The sequence below is a fragment of the Alosa sapidissima genome, chromosome 5, assembly GCF_018492685.1.
Source record: "Alosa sapidissima isolate fAloSap1 chromosome 5, fAloSap1.pri, whole genome shotgun sequence".
Classification (NCBI taxonomy): Eukaryota; Metazoa; Chordata; class Actinopteri; order Clupeiformes; family Clupeidae; genus Alosa; species Alosa sapidissima.
This window is the reverse complement of record NC_055961.1, coordinates 32,077,817-32,101,867: the sequence shown is the minus strand read 5'-3', so window position 1 is coordinate 32,101,867 and position 24,051 is coordinate 32,077,817. Positions and strand designations below refer to the sequence as shown.

The following is a 24,051-nucleotide window of genomic DNA, read 5'->3' as shown; positions in this document are numbered from 1 at the left end:
TACAATACAGTGGTCATGAAACCCCCTGCGGTAGTGTGAGGAACTTGAAGGAGAAAGTGTTTTTTGGCTTGGCAGGCTGTCCCTCTTTGGTCCAGGGCATGGGGGATACCGTTTCCCTTTCACCCCGATCTTGCGCCTGAGGTCACTTCCTGGAAACAGCCACAACAAGCCCAACGAAGACAAACAACACAGAGGCCTGGACTCTGCAGAGGATGTTTGGCGGCTCCTTTCTGCAGCCCCAGTCTGTCACCTCTCATTGTTTCGGGGTTGCCGTAGAGTAGCGCGTTTGCCGGCCGGACTGCGAGCCCTCTCGACTCGACATACCACAAATGGGCGCCTTTCCTGTCCACTCCCCCCGACTCCACTCAATCTGCCATCAATACTATTAGACCCAAGCACAGGCGTGCCTGACGATAAACTTCTTGAAAAATCTTCCAATGTCAGTTTCCTGTACATGGGTTTCAGTGAAGTTCTCTTGTAGTCTAGGACTATGATTTCATACATGTATGGGATTCGTTTCCCTAAGTGTGTATGCCACAGAGTGTTGTTATTGGGAGTCTTATACTATAATATTTATTACATTCATGATTTCAGCTTTGCCTGAAGAAAGATACAGACTTTAACAGTAATGACTGTACTTCTTGCTCCAGGCAAAATGTAATATTAATGCCGTAATTATGAAGTCAGAGTACATTAGGATTCTTTCTGTGTGTCCCTTGCATTCGCTAGCACAGAAGAGAAAATCCATTTCAGACTGGATTGATTCAGAGCATCCTGCAGGGGAGTCGGTCCCACATGAGGACTTCTACACACGGTGTGTGATGTGTTTCTTCTATCTGACTCTGTGCAGTGTGTGGTGAAGAGGAGCTGCTGAGGTTGTCATTAAAGGGGCTTTATTGTGGATGATCTGCAGGGGGCCCACTTTCAATTGGAATCCTGAGGGCCGCAAAGTCATGAAGCGCATTGTGTCTTTCAATACTTTAGATGGCGGGAGGCCCTGTGGGTGAGCCGTCTGAGGTAAACATGCGAACACACAGGCTCAGGCACGGACGACTTTTGGGAATGTTTCACCGCAAGTAACAATAAGTCGAGTCGCTCACGCTCACACAGCAAACCCTCATTTACAATAAGAGAATGAAGGAAGGAAGTCATCTAAAGCTGACAATCAGAATAGACAAATTCAAGCTCTCTCTCTCCCCCTTTCTTTCTCCCTTTCTTTCTTTCCTTTTCTGTCTCCTCTCTCTGAGAACTTTTCAGCGTGTGTCATTTCATAAGCTTGCCCTTTCTCCCACACAGACCTTCTAAGCGCTTTGCTTTAGCTGCCACCTCAGACACAACACAAAAGGACACACACAGCCAGCCCCAGCGCCTGACCTTTCCCTCCAGCAGATGCTGGCAGCAGATAATTCTCCCCTAAAATGCATTTTCTCTCCCTCTTTCTCTTTCTCTCTCCCCCCCTCTCTCTCTCTCTCTCTCACACACACACACACACACACTCACTCACTCACATTTCCTGCAGAGCAGATATTCTTACTATTCCAAAAATATTCACATTTGTACCAATCTAATCACCATCTTGCTGAATACCTTTGCTACTGAGGATATGCAATTAAACTCAAGGTAATGAATCTCATCATGAGGTGTGAATGAATGCATGAATATTAAAGATGAGATTAAGATATTTCTTATCCTCTGTTCAGAACCTGAAATAAAGTTATCTGTTCCAAAGGGCTGATCCCCACATTTTCCCCTCAACAAAACTGGACTGGGACCAGGAGATGTCTGTGGGTTTGCCGTGTCACCAGACATTCAGAGCAGAGCCTGTCACATTTTGTGCTGGCGCTCTGCTAAATAGGGAAAATGTCATGTATTCCCCACTGGCTTTAGGACCCTTCCAAACCTGCCTTCCAAACCTGCCTCTGTGTGTTTGTGCGTGCGTGCGTGCGTGCGTGCGTGCGTGCGTGCGTGCGTGGTGGTGGTGGACTAAATGGGACTGGGCCACTTACCTCCCCAGCGGTATGGCTAGGTAGAAGACGGACAGCATCATGGTCCGGCTGTTGTTGGTGAAGAGGTCGCCGATGATGGTGGGGGAGATGGATGAGTAGCTGGACTCGCCGATCCCAACCAGGCCCCGACTCAGCACAAACAGCCAGTAATGCTGCAACCAGAGACAACGCAATCAATTATCACACTCGTTATCACACTCGTTACTGCATTCAGCCAAGTTCACAGCATCTGGACATGGATTATGATTAATGACATTCTGGTTCTATTCATTACAATGCCCAATGCTAATTGAAATTCTTTTTCATTTCAGATTTCCTAAAGCTCCTCTAGGGTCTGTCCCTTACTGATTGCATCATAAGGATGCGCCACTTCTGAACATATGAGCCCCTTCAAACCATTCAGCAATAATATGTGGAACATCAACCCAGGAGTCATGACAATTATGACCTTAAATTAGCCTGGGCATTGTGTTATTACTGAAAATAAATCGTTGTATTTCTCCTGAACACAAGGTGACACATGTGGGCAAGGATCTTCGTCCCCACCTCAAATGCCCACACCCACACCCACACCCACACACATTGTTTTTTTATTGGTATGGGGAAGGAAGCAAGCACAGGCGCCTCCCTGTCTTGTCCTGAAGACAAGAGAGCCCGAACAGAAGCTATTCATATAAATAGCCATCCATGAGAAGCCTTCATTAAAAATGTGTGACTCAATGTGTAGTCTCAACTTTTTAAAAGAGCGGATCTAAAATATGGGTCATCCAGCTAAATATGGAAATCTTCACACACACTCAGAAGCCTTCTTTTTTATATTCTCTAATATCTGCTCTTCCTCACCAACCCCAACACCCCCCCTCTCTCTTACTCTCTTTCCCTCTCTTGTAGCAATCCACTAGTGGCATCCAGGATGTCTGTAGTAAATTCATTAAATAAAATCCATCAGCTCTGCTCTCCGATACGCAACAGCATCCAGCACACAGAGTGCTCAAACTTAATGCAGATAGCCGACTCATAAAGAGACCACAGTGAAGGCCCCTGAGGGACATCTAGCACTAGCCGTGGGCTCGGAGAGTGGAGGGAGGTCTGAGGCTGATATGAATGAGATAATATGAAGCCCTGATCGAGAGTGATGGAGGGAGGAAGGGAGGGAGAATTCTGCGTTGGTGTGTGTGGTGTACAGCCGCATTCCTATTAACGGATGTCCATGACTCCATCTCTTTCCCCCCAGTTCCCTCCACCTTACAGCACTCAGCTCAGCAAGACAAGCCATCAGCCAGGAAGAGAGAGAGAGAGCGAGAGAGAGAGAGAGAGAGAGAGAGAGAGAGAGAGAGAGCGAGGGAGAGAGGGAGGAAAAAAGTGCTGCTATTGTTGCCTGTTATGTAATTCCCACTGGGATGCGCTGTGCAGTATGTGACAGGAATCCACACAAAGCTGAACAGGGAATCCTATGCAGATTATACATTTTGTCCACTGAAGTTCCTCCCACCCACACACACACACACACAGACCTGCAGTAATACTGTATGACAGAAGATATCTGCACTCTCTCGCCTGTCTTCACTCTGCCCCAGGGCCTGCAGCCTGCAGAGGTGTTAGTGCATGTGGCTAGTGTGTGTGTGTGTGTGTGTGTGTGTGTGTGAGGAAGGGAGGAAGGGGCCTACTGGATTCTCCCATCAAGAGCAGTGGGATTAATTGCTGTTCAAAGTGACAGAAGCAGGTGGGTGTCATGACCCCATATGTAGCCCTCTGTGTTTCATGCTCTGTCCAAACCCCCTTCAGGTGTGGGAGCTAAGACAATGTGTGTGTGTGTGTGTGTGTAAGGTGTGTGTGTGTGTGGGGGGGGGGGGGGGGGGGGTTGTCACAGCAGCTGTTGGGGAGAGGGAGCCCTGGAACTTAAATTCAGTGTGACGCAGTGAAAACACGCGTGCATGAAAGACGACTGCAGGCGCCACACGTGTGATCCGCAGCAGCCCATAACCCATAACCCACGCCATGCCAGCTCCCCTCCACACTGACCTCATGCGTCAGCGTCAAACGCACTGTCCCTCTCACCAAAAGAAAAGAAAAGATGCACCCTGCACTTAGCCCTTTTGATTTGTTGCTGCACTTCACAGTGTTGTTTTCAATGAGTTATAGCAGGGACTCAGTTTATCTCATAGGCATCATTTAGTGGGGCTCTGTGCTGGGCGTTAGTGTGGCTTTTCATCTCCACTGTGTGTTTTTATGCACATGGCCGCTGAACCGCAAGTCTCTATTTGGGTTTTGGCGAGGCGTAAACAACAAAACAAAAACAAAAAAACAATAGCAGCCACAGACACATCTGCCTGTGTGTTTTCACCCGGTCACATTTCTGGAGATGGGTTATGAATGAAAGCCAGCTGCATCTTTTTCTCTCTCTCTCTCTCTCTCTCTCTCTCTCTCTCTCTCTCTCTCTCGCTCTCTCTCCCTCTCTCTGTCTGTCTCTCAGGATTGAATAAATAAAGATGAGGATGGAAATGTGATCGGCTAAAATATGTGCATATTCTTTTTCCCAACGCACCAGCGCCAAGCACCCCGAGACATCCTCCTCTTGCTTGTTTGTCAAAGCAAGAAATGGGATTATGCAAAATATGGAAAAAAGACTATTTCACACCAGACTATTCTGACTTAATTGCACACTAATTTGTTCCTAAGTGAACCCCCCAAAACACTCACAAAGACAGCAATAGGACGGTAATTGTCACACAGAGTATAAAAGAGGACTTCTGGCAAAACATGAATTCCCTGCAATTCTGCTCTACAAAAACAACATGCATATCTTTATAAATGCTAAATATATGATGTACCTATTCACATGTGTACACCAGACAAACTATAATTAGTAATCTCTGCCTAAATATTCCCTAATCTGAGTCAAAATGATAGCGTGGGTGGAAGATAACTGCAATAAGGCCCTGATGTTATTTTAGTGTAGCTGCAATTCCATGACATCTGAGCAACATCTTGGGCAACAGAGTGGTTATAAGGTTTAGAAAAACATTACTTAATTTAGGGTTCTGCGTTACAAAGACTAGACAGCTGTGGTGTTAGATGTTTTATGATTTTACCCCTGGAAAACATGTGCCATGACTTATCATCGGTTTTGAGCTGGGGATGTTTCTTCTTTTTGTTTGTAGTTCTTGTTGCCAGGGTATGAATCTGTAGCAGTTGTGTAATTTCACCAAGTATGTGTAGGAGTGTCTGTCTGTGTGTGTGTGTGTGTGTGTGTGTGTGTGTGCACATGCAATGTCGCAGCCATGCAATAGTGGGTGTGTGTCAGTGTTTGTCCTATTGTCTTTATAATTACAGAAATGTGCATACCACACATGTATAATATGTGCAATTATGGTGCATCTCTATTCATTTCTGTGTGGGTGAAACTGAACTGCTTTCTCTGTGTGGTGTGTGTGTGTGTGTGTGTGTGTGTGTGTGTGTGTGTGTGTGTGTGTGCCTGCCTGCCTGCATGTGTGTGAGTGTGAGAGAGCGATTGGGCACATGTCAAGAGTGCCAGTCCAAAAAATGCAGACTGCCGCCCCCTCCTCCTTTCCTCCTCCATCAGTGTGGAGTCCAGTCAGCAGCAGTTCAGCCTCAGGAGGATTAGCAGCGTCCACTCCACACGGGAGGCGGCCATCTTCCTCCCCTCGGAGCCACCGCGTGCCGCAGCGCCGCACCGCACCGTCCTGCACGGCAACCAACCCCTGGCGACGGCAGGCAGCAGCGGCGGCAACAGCGAGCGCAGCAGTGCTCGGCTTGTCACTTTGCTGCTGTCATCTCAGCATTAATGTGGCCTTTTAATTAGCAGTCCGACTCCAGCTCTCTCCCAGCGGGCCTCCCAAGAGACACAACAACAACGCACATCACAGCTCCTCGCCATGCAAGCCACCCAAAAGAGCATCTGGACCACTGGAGCACAGCACAGCACAGCACAGCGCACCACACCACTCTACACTGCACCACACTGCACATTACCAGAGGCTTCTCTCGTTGACATTCAAGACAATGTGAATCAATTAGGAGGAAATCGAATGTCTGCATTGGCTAGCTTGTGTGGGCAGCCCCCCGGCACCACCCTAGTCCTCGTGTCATTAGTGACTCACTCTGGCGTTTAGAGGGTAATTATGTGTGGGGCAGCAGTTCCAGGGAGCATCTTAGTGGTGTTTGGAGGATCATGTGACGGACAGGCCAGTTCTGCTAGCCTGCACCCCTGTGCACCTCACGTGTCATCTTCCAGAGCTGGCAGAGAATGCAGCTTCTCCTCCTCTCTATCACTGATGGACACATTCCAATGAAATTCATACACATACACATGTATATCATGACCCTTTGAGAATATATCTAGGGTATGTTCTTAGTTATTACATTACTGTTTTTACTCGATAAGATGTTATCGTTTTTACTTGATTATATTCCTGTTTTTACTTAAGAGCCCAAGAATTTAGAAGCCCTAATTCTTACAAAAAGCTGACTGAAAGAGGACTGTACCGGGACAGACACCCATTTTCTTTTCTACTGCGGGGGCCGTTGGGGTAAAGCGCTTGAGCCAAAAACGAGAGCGAAGACACACAGTGGCTCTGACAGGGAGCAACAGAGCCGTAATGAAGTCTCCTCCGTCTGAGTGCGCCCTATGCAAAGCAGCCCACGCCTGCCGTTTCATCTGCAGGGGAGGGGAGGGGGACTGCAGACCTTCAGACTGCACGCGCCAGCGAGCTGCATCCTCAACCACACCACACCACACCACACCGCACCACACCGCACCACACTGCAGCCACACACACAGGTCCCTGGCCACTCCCGCCACAGGAGAACGCATCCTCACCAGACAACGGGGGGACTCACGGACTGATTTAGAGCGAGAGTGAGACGGCGCGACGCTAAATATGTAGATAAACGGCTCCCCACCCTTTCAGCTAGTTTCACAAACGATGAGGATATAAATCCCACAGTAATTACATATCGAGTGAAATATTGCAACTGAAAATAGAGGTGAGTGCTGGAAATTCAAATCCCTACTCTGGAAAACCAGCGTTTAGTGGAGGGGGGTTTACAGGAAGCCGTAAGTATGGATGAGCTGGCTTGGGTTGTGGTCAGGAGGGGAGAGTGATGTGGGGCTCTAGGTTGGAAAGGAGGAGGGGAAAGGAGGAGGGGAAAGGAGGAGGAGAAAGGAGGAGGGGAAAGGAGGAGGGGAAAGGAGGAGGGGAGTGTGGAGGAGGGAAGAGAGGGTGGATGTCACCTACGTCTTTGTTGGTGATGAAGGAGCTGGACAAGGTCACGATTGACCAGAAGAAGATGCCACAGCTGAGGATGACCTTCCGGTTGAAGCGGTCACCCAGGTAACCGAAGACAGGGGCGGCAAACATGAAGCTGCAGATGAACACTGTAAGGAGAGGACAGAGGAGAGAGGAGAGATGAAATGACGGCTCCTTTTGACCACTTACTGCAGTTTCATATAGGACTTCAGAGAAGATTTCAATCTGCACTAAACTGACCGCCATGTGATATACTGTACCCTCACAGCACTGTACACATACAGACACATACACACACACACACACACACACACACGCACACACACACACACACACACACACACACAACCCCCCCCCACACACACACACACACACACACACACACACAAAATTCTGCTCATTAACCTTGAGTAGCTAGGTTAAGATGCAAGGCATGAGCAATCCCCAAGTGACATCATCACATTTGTACGTGTGGAAGTCTGGCAGTAAATCAATGATAACTAGAGAGAAGGTTTTATTATTATGACCAAGAGAAATGGCTCTGAGCCTACATCCTTAATCATTCCCTAGCAGTAAACTGCAGCGGTAACAGACTTGTAGAGTATGAAGAATCAGTGACAGTGGTACCATGTGGGAGTCAGGAAAGCCCTTCAAACTAATGGCTAACTCATTACACATTTACTTCCTCTAGTGGATTGTGGTCAAGTCACTTATGTCTAGCCACTCAGTTTGTCACTGAGGGTGATAGGCCTGATGTGATTATAACACCATCTTATCTGATGTGTGTTCACCCAAAACCTGTAGTGGGCTGCGATCGTGTGCTATGGGCTTCCTTAGAAGTGCACACTACCTCAAGCACCAAATGCTGGATCACCTTCATGCTGACCGCATTGGCCAATTAAGGACGGAGTGGAGAGTCCGTATAATAGTTTTTTGCATGGGGCGATTTCGCTTGAGGGAATTACTGTTGGACAATGGGATTTGCAGCTTATCGCTCTTGAGGAGTCTTTGGAGGCGTGAGCTGCATACACAGACACACACACACACACACACACACACACACACTTCAATGCAAATAGAGAGGGGGTAGGGTGGAGGTTACATAACACACCATCTTGTTTGCAGTATCACAGATGCAAGCTGTTGGGAAAACATCAGGTCATCTGTCTGTTTAAGACAGCGTTTATCGACCACTTATCCAATAAAAATAAACCCTCACCTACTTCAACAGTATATCACACAAAAGGCATACTCACTGAACAACCTTGCTTAGTGTCTTTGCACCTTGCTTATTGTGTCAGATGACATGATTTATACTGGCGTAGCTTACATAGGTAGCGTTTGGATTTACATACAAGTTGGTTCAATATTGCAAACAACTCATCTATATTATATTTTACCACATCTGCCCGCAGACCATTTGGAATAGCTTGCGGACCACCAGTGGACCCCGGGCCACCCTTTGATATGGTTTAAGAGAATGGCTGCGGCCGGAGGTGTGATTTGATTACCAGGAATTACAGGCACATAAAACCATCCCTAGTGATGGATGAAACCAAGACTTCTGCTCCAGGGAGGGTATCAACAAGCTCTGTTTTCTCAGAGCAGTGAGGCATAGCTGTACATAGAGTCCTACTGGGTTATGGTGTGTGTGTGTGTGTGTGTGTGTGTGTGTGTGTGTGTGTGTGTGTGTGTGTGTGTGTCTGGCCACTGCACATGCAGCCAGCATGAAATATTGCTGCCTGTCCTGCCAGCGACTGATAGCCTGCGTTTGGATCTTTAATAACTTCCCATTTTGGTGTGGGCGAGATTGCTGAGGGGCAGCTGGAGTGAAATTTACGAGAGGAAGAGGAGAGGGCTCTCTTCCAGTCCACGGGGAAATTAGCATCAGTGTTTCTCAGCAGATTCTAACAAATGGGGAAATACTCTACTACAATAACTTCACACTGCATTTTGTATCATTTCCGAAGTGCCCGGGGACACCAACCTTTATGATTCTCATCTCTGATATGTAAATAATCTTCATTTGGCAGCAGTTGTGCGGAGATGGTTTATAACAATCACTGCCTTTTTGAAGTAAAGCCAAAATGAGAGACAGGTTTGACCTGATAAATTTCCCATCGCACACGAAATTCCACTGATATTGAGCAAGCCAATCACGCCCAGCATTTCTGATGAAATACACACACTCACACTCACACAGGCACATACACACACACACACTCATTAGTTATTAAACGGCTTTGTGCTGAGGTACGGCCAACACGCCCTGCTATAAAGTAAATGTTTTTGCGATGACCTGTCTCTCTGTTTAGGGTTGCGGCCTGACTTCTGACTCTTCACCGGGTTACTGCCAGAGGTTCCCGCTGACATCCCACAGACTCGCCGGCAGCCCCGACCGAAACCCAAACATGCCCACTGTTTATACTGACGGCTTTCAGATCAATTAGGGCTCGAACACATATTTCCCAGCCATAAATAGAACCGCCTGACACACCTTGACACCAAGACACATGTTCGGTACCCTCTTCTGGATTGTGCTGGCATCACACACACACACACACACACACTACGAGTACCAGCCCGATTCGCCCTGGCCAGGTGTGTGCAGACTGCTCATGTTCCGAGCTGTGACCAATCGATAGAAGATCGACTTTGACAGCGGGGGGATTAGTCAGCGTGAGCAGATGGTTGTGCCAACCAGGGGGGTCGGGGGCACATCTGCCAGGTGAAGGGGGCACGTTACCAAGACAACCACCGCTGCTGCTTCCCCTTGGCACTCGTGGGAACGGTGAATTACGGTGTGTTAATGAGGCGAGAGCCACACATCACCCCATTGCACTCAACTACCCATAATGCACCTCCCCACCCGCCCTGCTCTCCTGTGGCCCTGACCCATCTGCCCATCTCTGCAGGGATGCTGCTGCTGAGTCTCTGTCTGCACACAAGTAACATGGACCTTCCTTAGGGTGGAGGCCAGTGAAACGGGCAATCTTGCAGAGTGGTGCGATTAAAAAAGAGAACACGACATGACCTTGCTTTCCCTCTGAAGCGTGACCTTGACTTGGCAGAAAAGCCCAGCAGTTAAAAATGCAATTACAGAGGACGTTCCCCGAGGGCTGTACTCTTTCAAAGATCTCTAATAACTTCTCTTTTTTCCAATCACGGACATCTTCAAATATTAGGCTACTTTTTTGCTGCTTCAGTAAGATCATTATCTCCTCGGTCTGTTCTACTGGAGGACACAGGGGAGGTGGCCCTGCCTCCGCACCAAAGAGAGTGAGGAGGAGATGCAGCTCAATAAGCTCTCGTGACGCTCCCTCTGAGTACCTTGACTAATAGAGGGGGCAAAATACACCAACAAAATGTATCAACTCTATGGCCAGAGTGACAACTTGTTTTGAAGACCCCCCCCCCCCCCACACACACACACACACACACACACACACACTCCGCCCCGCTCACCAACATAAGGGATGATATGTGGACAATTGCACAACATGTCTACCAGGAAGGGTTTGTGAAATATTGATGATGCGGTGATTAACAATGCATAAGTTACAGTAAAAACACAGCGGGGCGGGTTGCGCTGACTAACCGCCATCAACTGTGCGTGATCAACTGGGCAACAAAAAGTTGCAACAGTAAGGAAGCATGCAGGTAGCGTGACAAAGCCTGGTTCGCTGGAGGTCAAAAATGAAAAAAAAACACACCAAAACAAACAAAGCCATCAATCATTTGCATTCATGCCACCAGAAGGTATCAAAGCAGGAATGTGAATCGAACTGGAATTCTCAACACTCCTTCTCTGAACTTGAAAACAAAAAAAAATTGTCATCTTGCCAGGAGGGAGCAGATGCCACCTCTCAACTGAGGGTGACACGGTCACAGCAGAAGCTCTCTAGCTAATTGCTTGTTGAAAAGAATGTCGGTACATAACTTCCAAAAGGCTTGGACGTGCACGGTCAGACCCTGGCCCATTTGGCCCGCTTGTCGAGTGCGAACTTGATTTACACCCAGAAAGGCCGCTAAAATAAACATCTTTCAGAGAGACTCCGGCTCCGACTGCTCCCAGTAACATCCTTCTTGAGATTTCACAACCTTCATCGACTTATCAGTACGGGGGGAACTTTAGTTGGTGGAAAGTACCGCGGATGTTTACGTGCGAAGGTGTGTTGCCATGCAGAATATGATTAATCTTTCATTTAAAAAAAGAAAAAAATGGCCACTGAGGAGGAGAAGCCTAGCTTGCGTGGAGGGTATGGTTGACAAGCAGGAGCAGAGTGTTCCCACTGTCATCCACACTGACAGTCAGCATCCCCCGCACACACACACACACACATGCACACACACACACACACACACACACACACACACACACACAGAAACAGCTCATCTGGGCAGTAATGACCATTCTTGCCGTCCCGCTGCCTTGAGTTTCTCATTGTGAGTGTGCTGGAAGGAGTGATGTGGGCTCAGCTGTCACTGCATCCATCCAATCAGGAGATGCACACAATGCGTTCTCCCTCCAAATGAATGCACTGCTTCTATAATAGCCTGTTACTAGCCATGATCTGATCGCAATAAAAACATGTGAACCTTTGAATCTGATTGTGTGTGTGTGTGTGTGTGTGTGTGTGTGTGTGTGTGTGTGTGTGTGTGTGTGTGTGTGTGTGTGTGTGTATGTGTGTAGGATTGTCTGTGTAGGGAGTGTGTGTGTGTGTGTGTGTGTGTGTGTGTATGTGTGTGTGCGTGTGTGTGTGACTAAGTGTGTGTCATGTCTGTGGAAGTGAAATAAAAGTAAAAGGAATATAAGCTTCCTCTCGGTTGGCTTGAGTATGAGGGGAAAAGGGCTAGAAATCCTGCAGCACCTCTGATGTGTGCTGTTCTCTGTGGCCTTGGAGGGCTTCGGAACCCTGTGATTTGGGCACACGGCATGTGTATGCTATGTACTGTAAAACACAACGATGGAAGCAACACAAACTTGCAGACAATGCCCTGTAGTCTCTTTACTGGCCTGTGTGTATGTGCATGTGTGTGTGTGTGTGTGTGTGTGTGTGTGTGTGTGTGTGTGTGTGTGTGTGTGTGTGTGTGTGTGTTTGCCATTTTTTAAACTGAAAAGAGGAAGCTTTAATTGTTTGTTGGACTGAGCTCTGGCTGGGTCAAGGTTTTGCGGGGTCACATGTCGTCTCATATCACATTTTCTCAAAAAAGGGAAGGAATATAATGTGACCTGTTCCTCCCTGTGTGAATTTAGCCGTCTAAAAATATGCCAGTCTGGATCCTTGACTAATATGCAACTATCCTTTTTCATCCTACACACACAGACCAGACGGGCAGAATGTAGCCACCCTGCTGTCCCTCACACTGAAGGGCCGCCTCATACCAGGGCTCATGGAGGAGTATACCATGTGGGAGGCTGTAGGTATTTATATCTGAAGTAGTAGGGCATATCGCTTCCTGTGTGCATGTTTATATTTGTCTCTAGGTCTGTGCAAAAACAGACAACATGTTCAGCGTGTCAGGGTTGCGGTTCAGCAACCTCCCGACCATTCCCCCGACAACACAAAAAACAGGTTTCCTCAGCCCTTATCATTAAAATGACATAACATGTCCACTAGCCTCCACCCAAAACATGTCTGTTTGAGCGATGTACACTCGGCACGCTGCAGCTCTGCACCCCCCCACCCAGTATGGCTCCTATTGTATTTGGTAGGCCACATCCAGGGTGCTTTGAAAATAAATTAGATGTTGCATAACACACAGCAAAGGGCTGTCACAGCGAGTGGTGATCTTACAAGTCCACTGATGTGGGTTTCGGTTTGTTCACTGCATCATCACTAACAGGATGAGACCGGGTGTGTGATTTTATGTAGTTTCACTGATACAGTGTTTTTGGAGTTGTTGAGCTCTCATACCACCATTCATGCTTTTATCTATCTCTGGTCGTTTAATTAATAAACCATAAGCATATCCATATGGATATTAATAGGATCCTCTTCCATTAAAACCGGAGGAACCCTATTTATGGTTCTCCCCTCTCACTTAGAGGAATGTATAGTACACTGTGATGCTATATTTAGGGGTCATGCCTAGCTTTTAATCTTACACTTTTAATCTTTTAAATCTTTAAAAAATGCTCTGACGTCTACTAGACATTTCCTCTGTACAATACTCAAATTCCACCTTGTTTGAAATCATTGTCTCTGAGCCGTGCTTTGACATTTGAGCACCAAGCCCAAGTAAGAATTCCATCCACTCAAGCACAGGGCATACCTCAGCACAAAGCACACGAATGGGCTGTCTCTCTGTTCGCATGCACACAACAGAATGGTCATTACCATAATGATCTGCTTTTAAAGACATCTCTGTCCGCGGCTCTCTCTTCATCATATGTCAAGGATGCACGAGTTAAAAAATGACTCCTATCTCTCCTGTCTCCTGTCTGACAGATGACGTGTTGACCTTGTGAGTCACTTGGTGTACTTAGCATCCTTAATGTGGCCCCAAACCTCCTCTCTTCCCTACCAAGTGCTGTCATTACACTCAACGCTGGCAATGTACACTATGTGGGCTGTGTGCACGCATGCTGTACGCCTATGAGGCGTGGGTGGAATGAGAGTCGTGCTGGCAGCTCGCGCCTAAGCGCACTCGTAATAATGAAATGTCTTTTGCGGGTGGGTAGTGCTTTGGCGGCCCTGTCGCCGATGGGAATGACTAGCCGCACTCTTTGGAGAGGGCAGGGAGGTCACGGTCTTCACCTGGCTCAATGCTGCTGCGGCAGAGAGCGGCTCTGTCCTTATAAGGGCAATGAAAGGAGGAGGCGACGTCGTGACGACTGTTCATCAGGTTGAGAGTTTGGCATAACTCAATGAAGAGATGGGTTCCCATAGAGACCAAGGGCACAGCTGTGAGTTGGAGAGGAGAGGAGAAGAGAAAAGAGGAGCATAAAAGAGAAAAGAAGAGAAGATAAGAGAGGAGAGGAGAAGAGAGGAGAGGAGAGGAGAGGAGAGGAGAGGAGGAGAGGAGAGAAAAGAGGAGAATAAAAGAGAAGAGAAGATAAGAGAGGAGAGGAGAAGAGAGGAGAGGAGAGGAGAGGAGAGAAAAGAGGAGAATAAAAGAGAAGAGAAGATAAGAGAGGAGAGGAGAAGAGAGGAGAGGAGAGGAGAGGAGAGGAGAGGAGAGAAAAGAGGAGAATAAAAGAGAAGAGAAGATAAGAGAGGAGAGGAGAGGAGAGGAGAGGAGAGGAGAAGAGAAAAGAGGAGAATAAAAGAGAACATAAGAGAGGAGAGGAGAGGAGAGGAGAGGAGAGGAGAGAAGAGAAAAGAGGAGAATAAAAGAGAAGATAAGAGAGGAGAGGAGAGGAGAGGAGAGGAGAGAAAAGAGGAGAATAAAAGAGAAGAGAAGATAAGAGAGGAGAGGAGAGGAGAGGAGAAGAGAAAAGAGGAGAATAAAAGAGAACATAAGAGAGGAGAGGAGAGGAGAGGAGGAGAGGAGAGAAGAGAAAAGAGGAGAATAAAAGAGAAGATAAGTGAGGAGAGGAGAGGAGAGGAGAGAAAAGAGGAGAATAAAAGAGAACATAAGAGAGGAGAGGAGAGGAGAGGAGAGAAGAGAAAAGAGGAGAATAAAAGAGAACATAAGAGAGGAGAGGAGAGGAGAGGAGAGCAGAAGAGAAAAGAGGAGAATAAAAGAGAACATAAGAGAGGAGAGGAGAGGAGAGGAGGAGAGGAGAGAAGAGAAAAGAGGAGAATAAAAGAGAAGATAAGTGAGGAGAGGAGAGGAGAGGAGAGGAGAGGAGATGAGGGGGGGGGGTGAGAGTGGGAGCGCTGGAGCATACTGTAGGCCATGTAGGATGGGGTTGCCATGCCATGTGGGCACATGGTGACTAAGCAAGCTCATTATGACATCGCTCCGTGGAAGGGAAAAAAAATTCTATTTCATGGAATGCGAGTGTTTTTTCCAGTCATAATTTTGTGATTTATCTCACTTTGTTGTTTTGTGCGTGACACATCCAACTGTGCTGGGGGCGCAGCTCTGCTTGTGACTAACGCTGAGTCCGCACTCCTACTCAAGGCTCCGAGATCCAAGAAATGTCTGCACGCAATCTGTAGATTACATAAATATCACGCCGTTCATTAAAACGTATCCCGGCAAAGGAGCAGACGCGGTTTAATGGCTGTGAAATTGGGCCGGGTTCTGCTTGGCTAACAAGTGACGCGGGGGCTCAGTTGCCCCTCAAGCCTCAGCCCCAGGCTTTTCCTCATGATGGGGATAAGTCATTGATGAAAACATCCAAGGCATCTCCTACAGCTGTCCAATAAGGCCCTTATGTACTGCATGTGTGAAGAGAGAGGAGGGGAGAAGAGAGTGGGTAGCTGACAGGAAGACAAAGAAAGAAAGAACGGAAACACCAATATTTTTTGTGAACCCATGAGATTGAGCGAGTAAGTCATCTGCCACAACACACAGTTTCTCCAAGCCTCATGACATAAGCGCCACAAAAATGTGTCCAAAAGATAGATAGCAAAAAGGAGCGAACGAGAGAAAGAGAGCAAGAGAGAGAGAGAGAGAGAGAGAGAGAAAGAGAGCACTAACAAGGCCCACCACATTAGCATCAGGGCCCACACGGCTGCATAAGCAGGAACCCAGGAGGACAACTGTCCCCTTGCTGTCGTGTCTCAGCCTGCCCCAGGAGAGGTGGGGATAACCGATAACCACCCCCCCCCTCCACCTGCCTGCCTGCCTCCTGGGTGGAGGCGGATATGGAGAGCGCCGGCAGACTCCCACCTCCCGCATGACTCACACACACACGGGGGATGATTTACATCAGGGCTATTTCATCCGCCGTTTCAAAAAATCACAGCGCCTGCTGACTTCATTACTACCTGCGCGAGATGACAGGGATGGGTTGTATAAACAGCATATGGAGGGGATGCAAGGTAGAGAGAGAGAGAAAGAGAGAGAGAAAGAGAGAGAGAGATAGAGAGAGAGAGAGAGAGAGAGAGAGAGAGAGAGGGAGGGATCCACCATTTTCACCTGCTTGTGCTCAGAGAGATGGATATCTCATTGCGAGCATTTGTCTTGTTTACATGAGTGAGGCGGTGGTGCGATCCCTCTGAACTGTTCGCTGTGCCCTTATCAGCGCTGCCTCTATCCGTGTGATTAGAGTGACTGATGCCTGTTTGGTTGGTTGATGATAATAATAACAGAAGCGGAGGATATGTGAATGAGATGAGAGATGAGATGCGTGTGAAGCCACTGACTCTGTCCCAGAGGGCTCTGTTCGGAGCAGCAGGCACCACAGGCGGCCTGAGGGGCTGACGGCCTCCGCTGTGCATCGGGGGGGGAGATGTCACCGGCTCCAGCAGGCTAGAGCTGTCACCGCTGACACCGCATTAAAAAGAAATAACGTTGCAATGTGCGGCAAGCTGCATCATGCCCAAACCTCACGCTGCCAGCTACAGGCCTAACAAGCCGCATGAGATGTCAAAATGACCTGTGTGTAACCACACACACACAGAGGGTGTTGAGCATGATACTTATTTACACTGAGCACCTTTGTAAAGACGACACAGTATGCCACAGAGATACCAATAACCTACATGGAACATATCTGCACATAGAAAATATATATGTATTTACACTCCATACACACACACACACACACACACACACACACACACATCACTCATCTAACAGCGTCCCACACACACAGCTCTATCTGTACACAGGAAGCTTTTCATTTGTCAAAAGCCAGTCCTCCCCTCTGCCGCTCCCTAACTTTGTTCAGTTCACTGCTCCTCTACTCCCTGCCAAGGGTATCCTCCATTACTGAGCCACTGCTCCCCTCTGCTCTGCTCCGCTCCGCTCTGCTCCGCTCCGCTCTGCTCCGCTCTGCTCGGCCTGCTGTTAGTAAACTGTTTCCGCTGCTGTTTCAGCTCCAACTCAGTCCTCATGCTTTACTGTAATCCCTCCCCAGCCTCATTATGTCCTGCCCCAGTCATGTCCACTGTAGCCGCGGCAGCAGAAACACCTCAGGGCTGTCTGAGGACTCGCTAACTGCCCCGGGCCGGAGCTGGACGTCAGCCTGGTGGGGTGTGAGGAGACGCTGAGTGTCTGGTGATGGGACAGGAAGGCCAAGGTCTGACCTCCCCGCTGCGTGGCTGTCCGGTCACATTACTGTCCACTCCCCCGATTTAACAGGCTATGCACCTTGACTTCGGTCCACTTGGACAAGGCCAGTGGATGACCACTACACTTCAGTCAGACTACAATGCATTGGCATGCCGAGTTCTTCTTTTTAAATACACAATACGTGTGGAGTGGCAGGGTGCTTCTTGTCTATTTGATTTCACTGTGTAGAGCATGGCAGATCAGTTATGGCAGCTCGACTTGGTTTGTGTGCTTTGATCTGTGCGCAGAATTCTGTCCCCAAAAACAGGTTCTCGCAGTGTTTTCCTCTGTCATTGTTTGATCAGCCACTTACAGACTTCACAGAGGCCCCTACTGCGATGCGTGACAGTAGCAGTAAACATGGATCACTACTCTGCAGATATTTTTCACTGGTAATTCACTCAAAGCAATAACCCCTATGCTGGTCTTTTGAGACGGAAAAAATGTCTATTTTTGTAGTGTGGTACAACATAACAGTAGAGCTACCTGACACTTCCGGAATGTAGGAAGATTCTCTTGGAGGTCATTGGCGTGACTCACTTCTGGACCAACACAGGACTTACAAAAGCACACAAACACAAGCTTAGGACTCTGGGCCGAGAGCGTGAGAGGCCACTGCAGCTAGGCACTTGACCAGAGGCTGACCAGTTCACATGCTGCATGAGAGACTTAGACTGGAGAAAAGAAACACAACACCTCTGAGTGGAGTCGACCATCCGACCGCACGAGTGAATGACGTGCGAGGCATACCAGCAGTGAAAGAAACCTCAACAAAACAAGCAAGGGTAACCCTAGCTTTTTAAGAAGCGTAACAAAAGGAGATGCCGCCGAAAATGTTCTCAATTGGAAACATTTGTGCACTATTTGAAATATTTTGCAAGGTTTTTTGTGTTCTCTACCCCCCCCCCCCCCCCAGTGAGATTGTATGGACATGATTTAGAATGGCGTCCATAAGAAGTGGCTGAAAAGCAAATAGATGAATCCAGATGAATGGGGAGCGTGCAGGTGCACAGGTGCAGGTGTGGAGGAAATGGGCCGCTCACAGGAAACGCGCTGACGTGGGCAGAGCGCGCTACACAATGCAGCGCTTCTTACAATGCACAGCGGCTCGCTACGTACCGCCACCACATGTTTACTTAGCTCCCTGTATGTGGCCATGCGGATACTGCTTTTCACTGAGAGAGGCCTCTTAACGGATGACAAGACAGAGAGAGAGAGAGAGAGAGAGAGAGAGAGAGAGAGAGAGGGAAATTAATTCTAACAGAGAGGGAAAAAAAACATAGATTAGGAGAGAGATCACTATGCTGGTGAACAAAAGGGGGGTTTCTTTTAAAAGTTCAGCTTTAGAGAGTTGGGATTACCTGGAACAGAAGAACCGGTTACAGCTCTTCCTTGAAGTACAGTATAAAAGCTTCAGAGAGAAGGCAAAACGTTGGATGTCCAAAGACCTTGTGAAGCTGGGTACTGATTGAGGTTGAAAGGATCAAATTTATTCAAGCCAAAAGGCCCTTTATTTACTTAAAACCTCCGGATATCTAACAAAAGAAGAGGAATTACATTACTGAATGATTTCAATGGTCCAATGTTTTGGATTGTATAATAATAGTGGTGAATAACGTCATGTCAAACAGTAAGGGCTGAGGATGCTCTCCCTATTCATACTTATGTAAAGGTGTAACATCAACTAACAGTACCCACAGGATGCTACACTGTCAGACTGCATAGCCAAAGTATACGGTGACATTTGACAGAGAGCCTATCACTGTCCGACCCCTGGTCAGCCATACCGACATTTCCACCATGCCATGAAGGAAGTATGTGGCTTTGCCTTGCGTAACACAATGGAAACTGGACATTGTCCAGAAGTATCACAGAAACTGCAGGCCCACTCTCGACCTCTCGTCTCTTATCAAGGTGCTTTGTTGGCGCGAGGGGAACAGGGTTGACCATTACAGAGGGAAATGGAAATGTGAGTCACAATGGAGAGATGTGGGTGGGGGCATTTACCAGCAGCGTTAGCCTGTCCACGCTCTCTTAAAGCTTAATTGTTGATAGCAAATGTGTGACTGTTTCCCAGATGAGGCCAATGATGCCAGTAATGACTGATGACTTAGGAATGTTTTTTATGTTTGAAGTCAGAGGCATAAATACCTGTGCAGATATGTGAGTGTTACTATGAAATACTTGACTCATTTCATTTTGTTTGTCACGCACATTTTGTCATTAACACTCCCACTACTGACATGTAATGCGATCAGTGACTATGCACATTCTGTTCTAATAAGATTCCATCAGCTGTCCAATTATCTCTACATATTGAATGGAATATAACTATTGACATAAAAGAATGGCACCTCTTTCTTTTAGTAAGTAAGAGAAGTCATTATCTCCTTCACACGTCTCCACAATGGTGCCTGTTTCTCATGTCTCTGTGGAGTAAGGGAAGCCGAGCTAAAAGGCCTTCAAAGAGACGAGCGAGCCATCATCTCAAGAGGCTGTCTAGCGTGTGCGTGTGTGTGCATTTGTGTTTGTAATTGGCTTAATGAATGGCAAGTGGATTAGGTAGGCTACACGAAGTAGGTTTTTCCTTAATATTGGCCAGTGATGCTAGAGGACCCTATCACCTCCTGAAGAGACTTCTTTTACATACTATATATTTTTTATAAAAAAACTGCAGTGCAAGTGTAATGAAATGTCCTACATGGGAGTAAACTCCTAGAAAAAAGGAAACGGCAGGCCTACTCCTCTGGGCCGTACGAGTAGGCTAAAGGATGTTGGGAAATCATATCGAGCTGTTGGTTGATAAGACTAGCGGATACGTAAATGGAAGATTTCCACTGACCCACTTTTTAAATATTGATTGACACAACACTGAAGAAACACAGGCCCCCCTTCAGAAATGCGCCCATATGTTCCAACTGAAATACCTAACAGATTCTAAGTCAGGTGTGATCCTGAATCTCAAGCATGCAAATACAGTCGATGGGAAAACTACCCGAATGAAAACATCCGGATGAAACTCACATTCCTTTCAGTATGCAAGTGCACAGAATTGAAATATGCACTTTAAAATGGCCCGTTGGCATGTTCTCCCCAGCGTTGTGTTACCATGGAGTGTTATCTGACATGGTGACAGACACTGAGTGGCTGTGTTCTTATTTTAAGACGGCCACAGCCTCTCCCCACACTTCCCACTGTGCTATATTAATGTCCCCTTAAGTGGCCCTTCAAAATAAGAACCAGTCATGCCAGCTAACATACGTACAGAATACAAACACATGAGCATCCACACAACACAGACACGCATACAAAAACACCCTTGGGTCGAGGCAGTAAACATGCTCGCATTCCTCCCTTTGATGATCCGCGCCGGCCATCTTTAAGAGTGCCAAGAGCCGCAATGGCGCACAGCGGGCTTGGGTTACCCACACCACGGCGGCCTTCGCGGGATGGATGGGGTTCCGTGGGACCGGAGTTCCCCCCTCCGCAGGTTCGGCGAGAGCATGTGGGCGCGCAGGAACGCCGCGGTCGGAGTTTTCTATTTCAAAAAAGGCTGTGCGGAGCAAAGCGCCAAGTTTATGAGGTTTCTTTATTTTGTTCTTTCTTTCTTTTTTTCTTTCTTTTTTTTTAAAGAAAGCCGCTCTCTAGTTGTTTCGGTGGGAGAACATCTGGGGCTCGGGAGGCCCAGGCCTCTGGTCCCTGATCCATTTCTCACCACCATGGCCGCTCCATTCACACACACACACACACAAATTGCTCCTAAGCGTTTTTCTGCAGACGCTAGATTGGGCTGATGGGCTCTTTGAAGGGGGGTGGGGGGTGGGACTGATGAAGCTGCTGAAAGCAGAGGCCACCACTTGAGCGCTGAAGTGTGTGTGTGTGTGTGTGTGTGTGTGTGTGTGTGTGTGTGTGTGTGTGTGTGAGTGAGTGAGTGAGTGTGTGTGTGTGAGTGAGTGAGTGAGTGTGTGTGTGTGTGTGTGTGTGTGTGTGAGTGAGTGAGTGTGAAAATGTGTGTGTGTGTTTGAGGAGGTGTTGATGGTGTGGTGAAGAGAAGAAGTGTCAGCTCTGTCCATAGACACACATGTGCTCCTACACACACCCACACCCACACACACACACACACACACACACACACACACACACACACACACACACACACACACAGAGAGAGATCCCTGCTGCCCACACACACATACTGAAGTGATCTACGACAATTCTATTCTGTTCTGTTTGGAGCAGCACACCCTGCATCAATACAATCTGTTCAAATGAAAATGACGGCCTGTCATGTCTGTCTGCGGATGTGTTTTCTTCTCCATGGCTGATGTGTCTGTGAGAAGGGAATATCAGGGCTGTCTTCCAGCAGGGCGAAGAGCTTTTCTATTCTGCCTTAACGAGAAGTAGCACTCTTAATGACAGACCCCTGCTTAAATGACAGGGAGGTCTATAGTGTGTGTGTGTGTGTGTGTGTGTGTAATTACATGCATGTACATGGCACATATTTTCCCACTGATACATTTCAAACCAATTCCACATGCCACAGACAGGCAAAAACTCCCACACACTCATGTGCACACACCCACACACACACACTAATTCACACATACACACACACAAACACCCTGTGGCACACACCTCTTGAAAAAGACACTACATTAAAAGGCACTATATAAAGCACCTACTTCATCACATCTTCAGAAGCAACAGAGAGATCGAACTATGGGATTAGTGGTATATTGCTTTGTGTGTGTGTGTGTGTGTGTGTGTGTGTGTCTGTGTGTGTGTGTGTGCTCTCATGTGCGTGTGGGAGTGCGTGGCTGTGTGCAAGGACTTTTTTGTGGCGTTGTGGACCGGAGTGGACTGGAGCTTCCGTCTCTTATTGATCGGTCCTCTCCCACAGAGCACGCAGGCAGACGGGGTCCTGAATGGCTGATGAGCGGCCGGGAGATCGATGCTCGCGCTCGCTCAAACAAACAGACCGTCTAATGAGCCGGCACCAAAATGTCACCGTGCCATCTAGGTCAGAACGCACGCAAGCAAACAAACCCACCAACAAACAAAATAAATCAAAAAACAAGCAGCACATCTGAATTCACCAGGCCAGCCTTGGTCATTTTGCACTCCCTCCCCTCTGTCTGCCCTAGGGGTCCTGTTGTGATCCAGGCGGGGCATCAGCAGACTGCTGCTCCTTAGGCACTCAGAGATGAGCTCGTAGCGTAGCAGGCCACTGTCTGGACATGAAGAGGAGTCTCTGTGTCTCCATTGGAGGCTGAAGGGGGAAACGGTGTTGTTTTAATTGGCTCTGATGGTCTGATTGGTTTGGCAGGGCACTATGGGAGAGGAGCCCTGGCTCTGGGACAGGAAGTGGGGGGTGTGTGTTGGATGGGGTGTGTGGGGGGGGGGGGGTGGAGGGCAGAGTGATAAGGTGGTTCACAAGGCTGAGTGAAGGGGGGAGGTGGGGGTTGTGGGTGAGGAGGGGATGGTTCTGACGCTGGCAGCTGTCCCTTCTTCGAGACTTTGGCCTGAAAATGGTGTGGATGGGTGATGGGAGGGGAGGAGAGAGGAGGGGAAGTAAGGTGGTGGTGATGGGGGGGGGGGGTGTTGGGACATATCTATTGTGCAATCTATCTCCACCTTCTACCCCCCCCCCCCCTCTCTCTACCGCCCCTCTCTCTCTCTGGATATCGCCCACAGTGCCAAACCTACGTTCCACTGCATGAGGGGGGTGTAGGGGAAACCAGAGCACCTCCGCTGAGCACTGCCACATTCTGCTGCAGATGCTTAATGGCTGACCATGCTTTGATTTGTCTATTGGAGACTGTGCCTTCTAAACGAATCATCCATTTTTGTCGGTTTTTATAGTTCTGTAATATAAATTGCTATGAAAAATTGAAATCTTAATTGCCCGGCCCATCATCTCCACCTGAAATGTAAACATTTCACTTCACCGGCCTGCGTCGGAACAGTGTGACCCGGTGGGCTATTCATAGCCAGGAGGATTGGAGCTGGTCTAGGCTGGCACTTCATTAGTGGTGGGTGGGAGCCGAGAGAGGAGGGTGTCTGCTTTTATTTGAATCCATCATTACCCCACCCAGCCATCAGCGTAGAGAACACAGAGCAGGTGTTACCCTCCTTTTGTCTTTTATTCTATTCTCTCTCTCTTTCTCTCTCATCTCTCTCTTTTCTGTCCATCTCTCTCAGCCTCTTTCTCTCTCCTTTTCTGTCTGTCCTTTCTTGGCACCGAGTCATTACAAGGTGTCTGTCAAAGTGACAGTCAGCCGGCAACAGCTGCCAACCAGAGAGCATGCCCTGACATGTCGAATCGTAATGAGATGATAGAGAGACACAGAGAGAGAGAGAGAGACAGAGAGAGAGAGAGAGAGAGAGAGAGAGAGAGAGAGGATGGAAACAGGCCCAGCTGTGGGATGTGTGAATGGAGAGCACAGCTGATTATACACCGATGGCTCCCCGCTCTATGTGGGCCAAAGAAATCAGGCGAGTTACTGTTGCCGTCAAAACTGTAACACGAGAGTATGGCACCCCCTGACTGAATAAACACACCAGTGGGATCACAGCAATGTGAGATTGATGCATGTGTGTGT

At 48.0% G+C, this 24,051-nt stretch overlaps 1 protein-coding gene across 4 annotated transcripts in view; it reads right to left on the bottom strand.

Moving 5' to 3' along the window:
- spns2 (spinster homolog 2 (Drosophila)) overlaps positions 1-24,051 on the bottom strand; it is an 81,445-nt gene that overhangs the window by 29,104 nt on the left and 28,290 nt on the right. For all 4 annotated transcript variants that reach the window (XM_042091807.1, XM_042091808.1, XM_042091810.1 and 1 more), the window contains exons 4-5: positions 7,265-7,404; positions 2,007-2,158 (exon numbers count right to left, since the gene is read on the bottom strand). In XM_042091807.1, the coding sequence (XP_041947741.1) occupies positions 2,007-2,158; positions 7,265-7,404 (292 nt within the window). The remainder of the gene's footprint in view (positions 1-2,006; positions 2,159-7,264; positions 7,405-24,051) is intronic.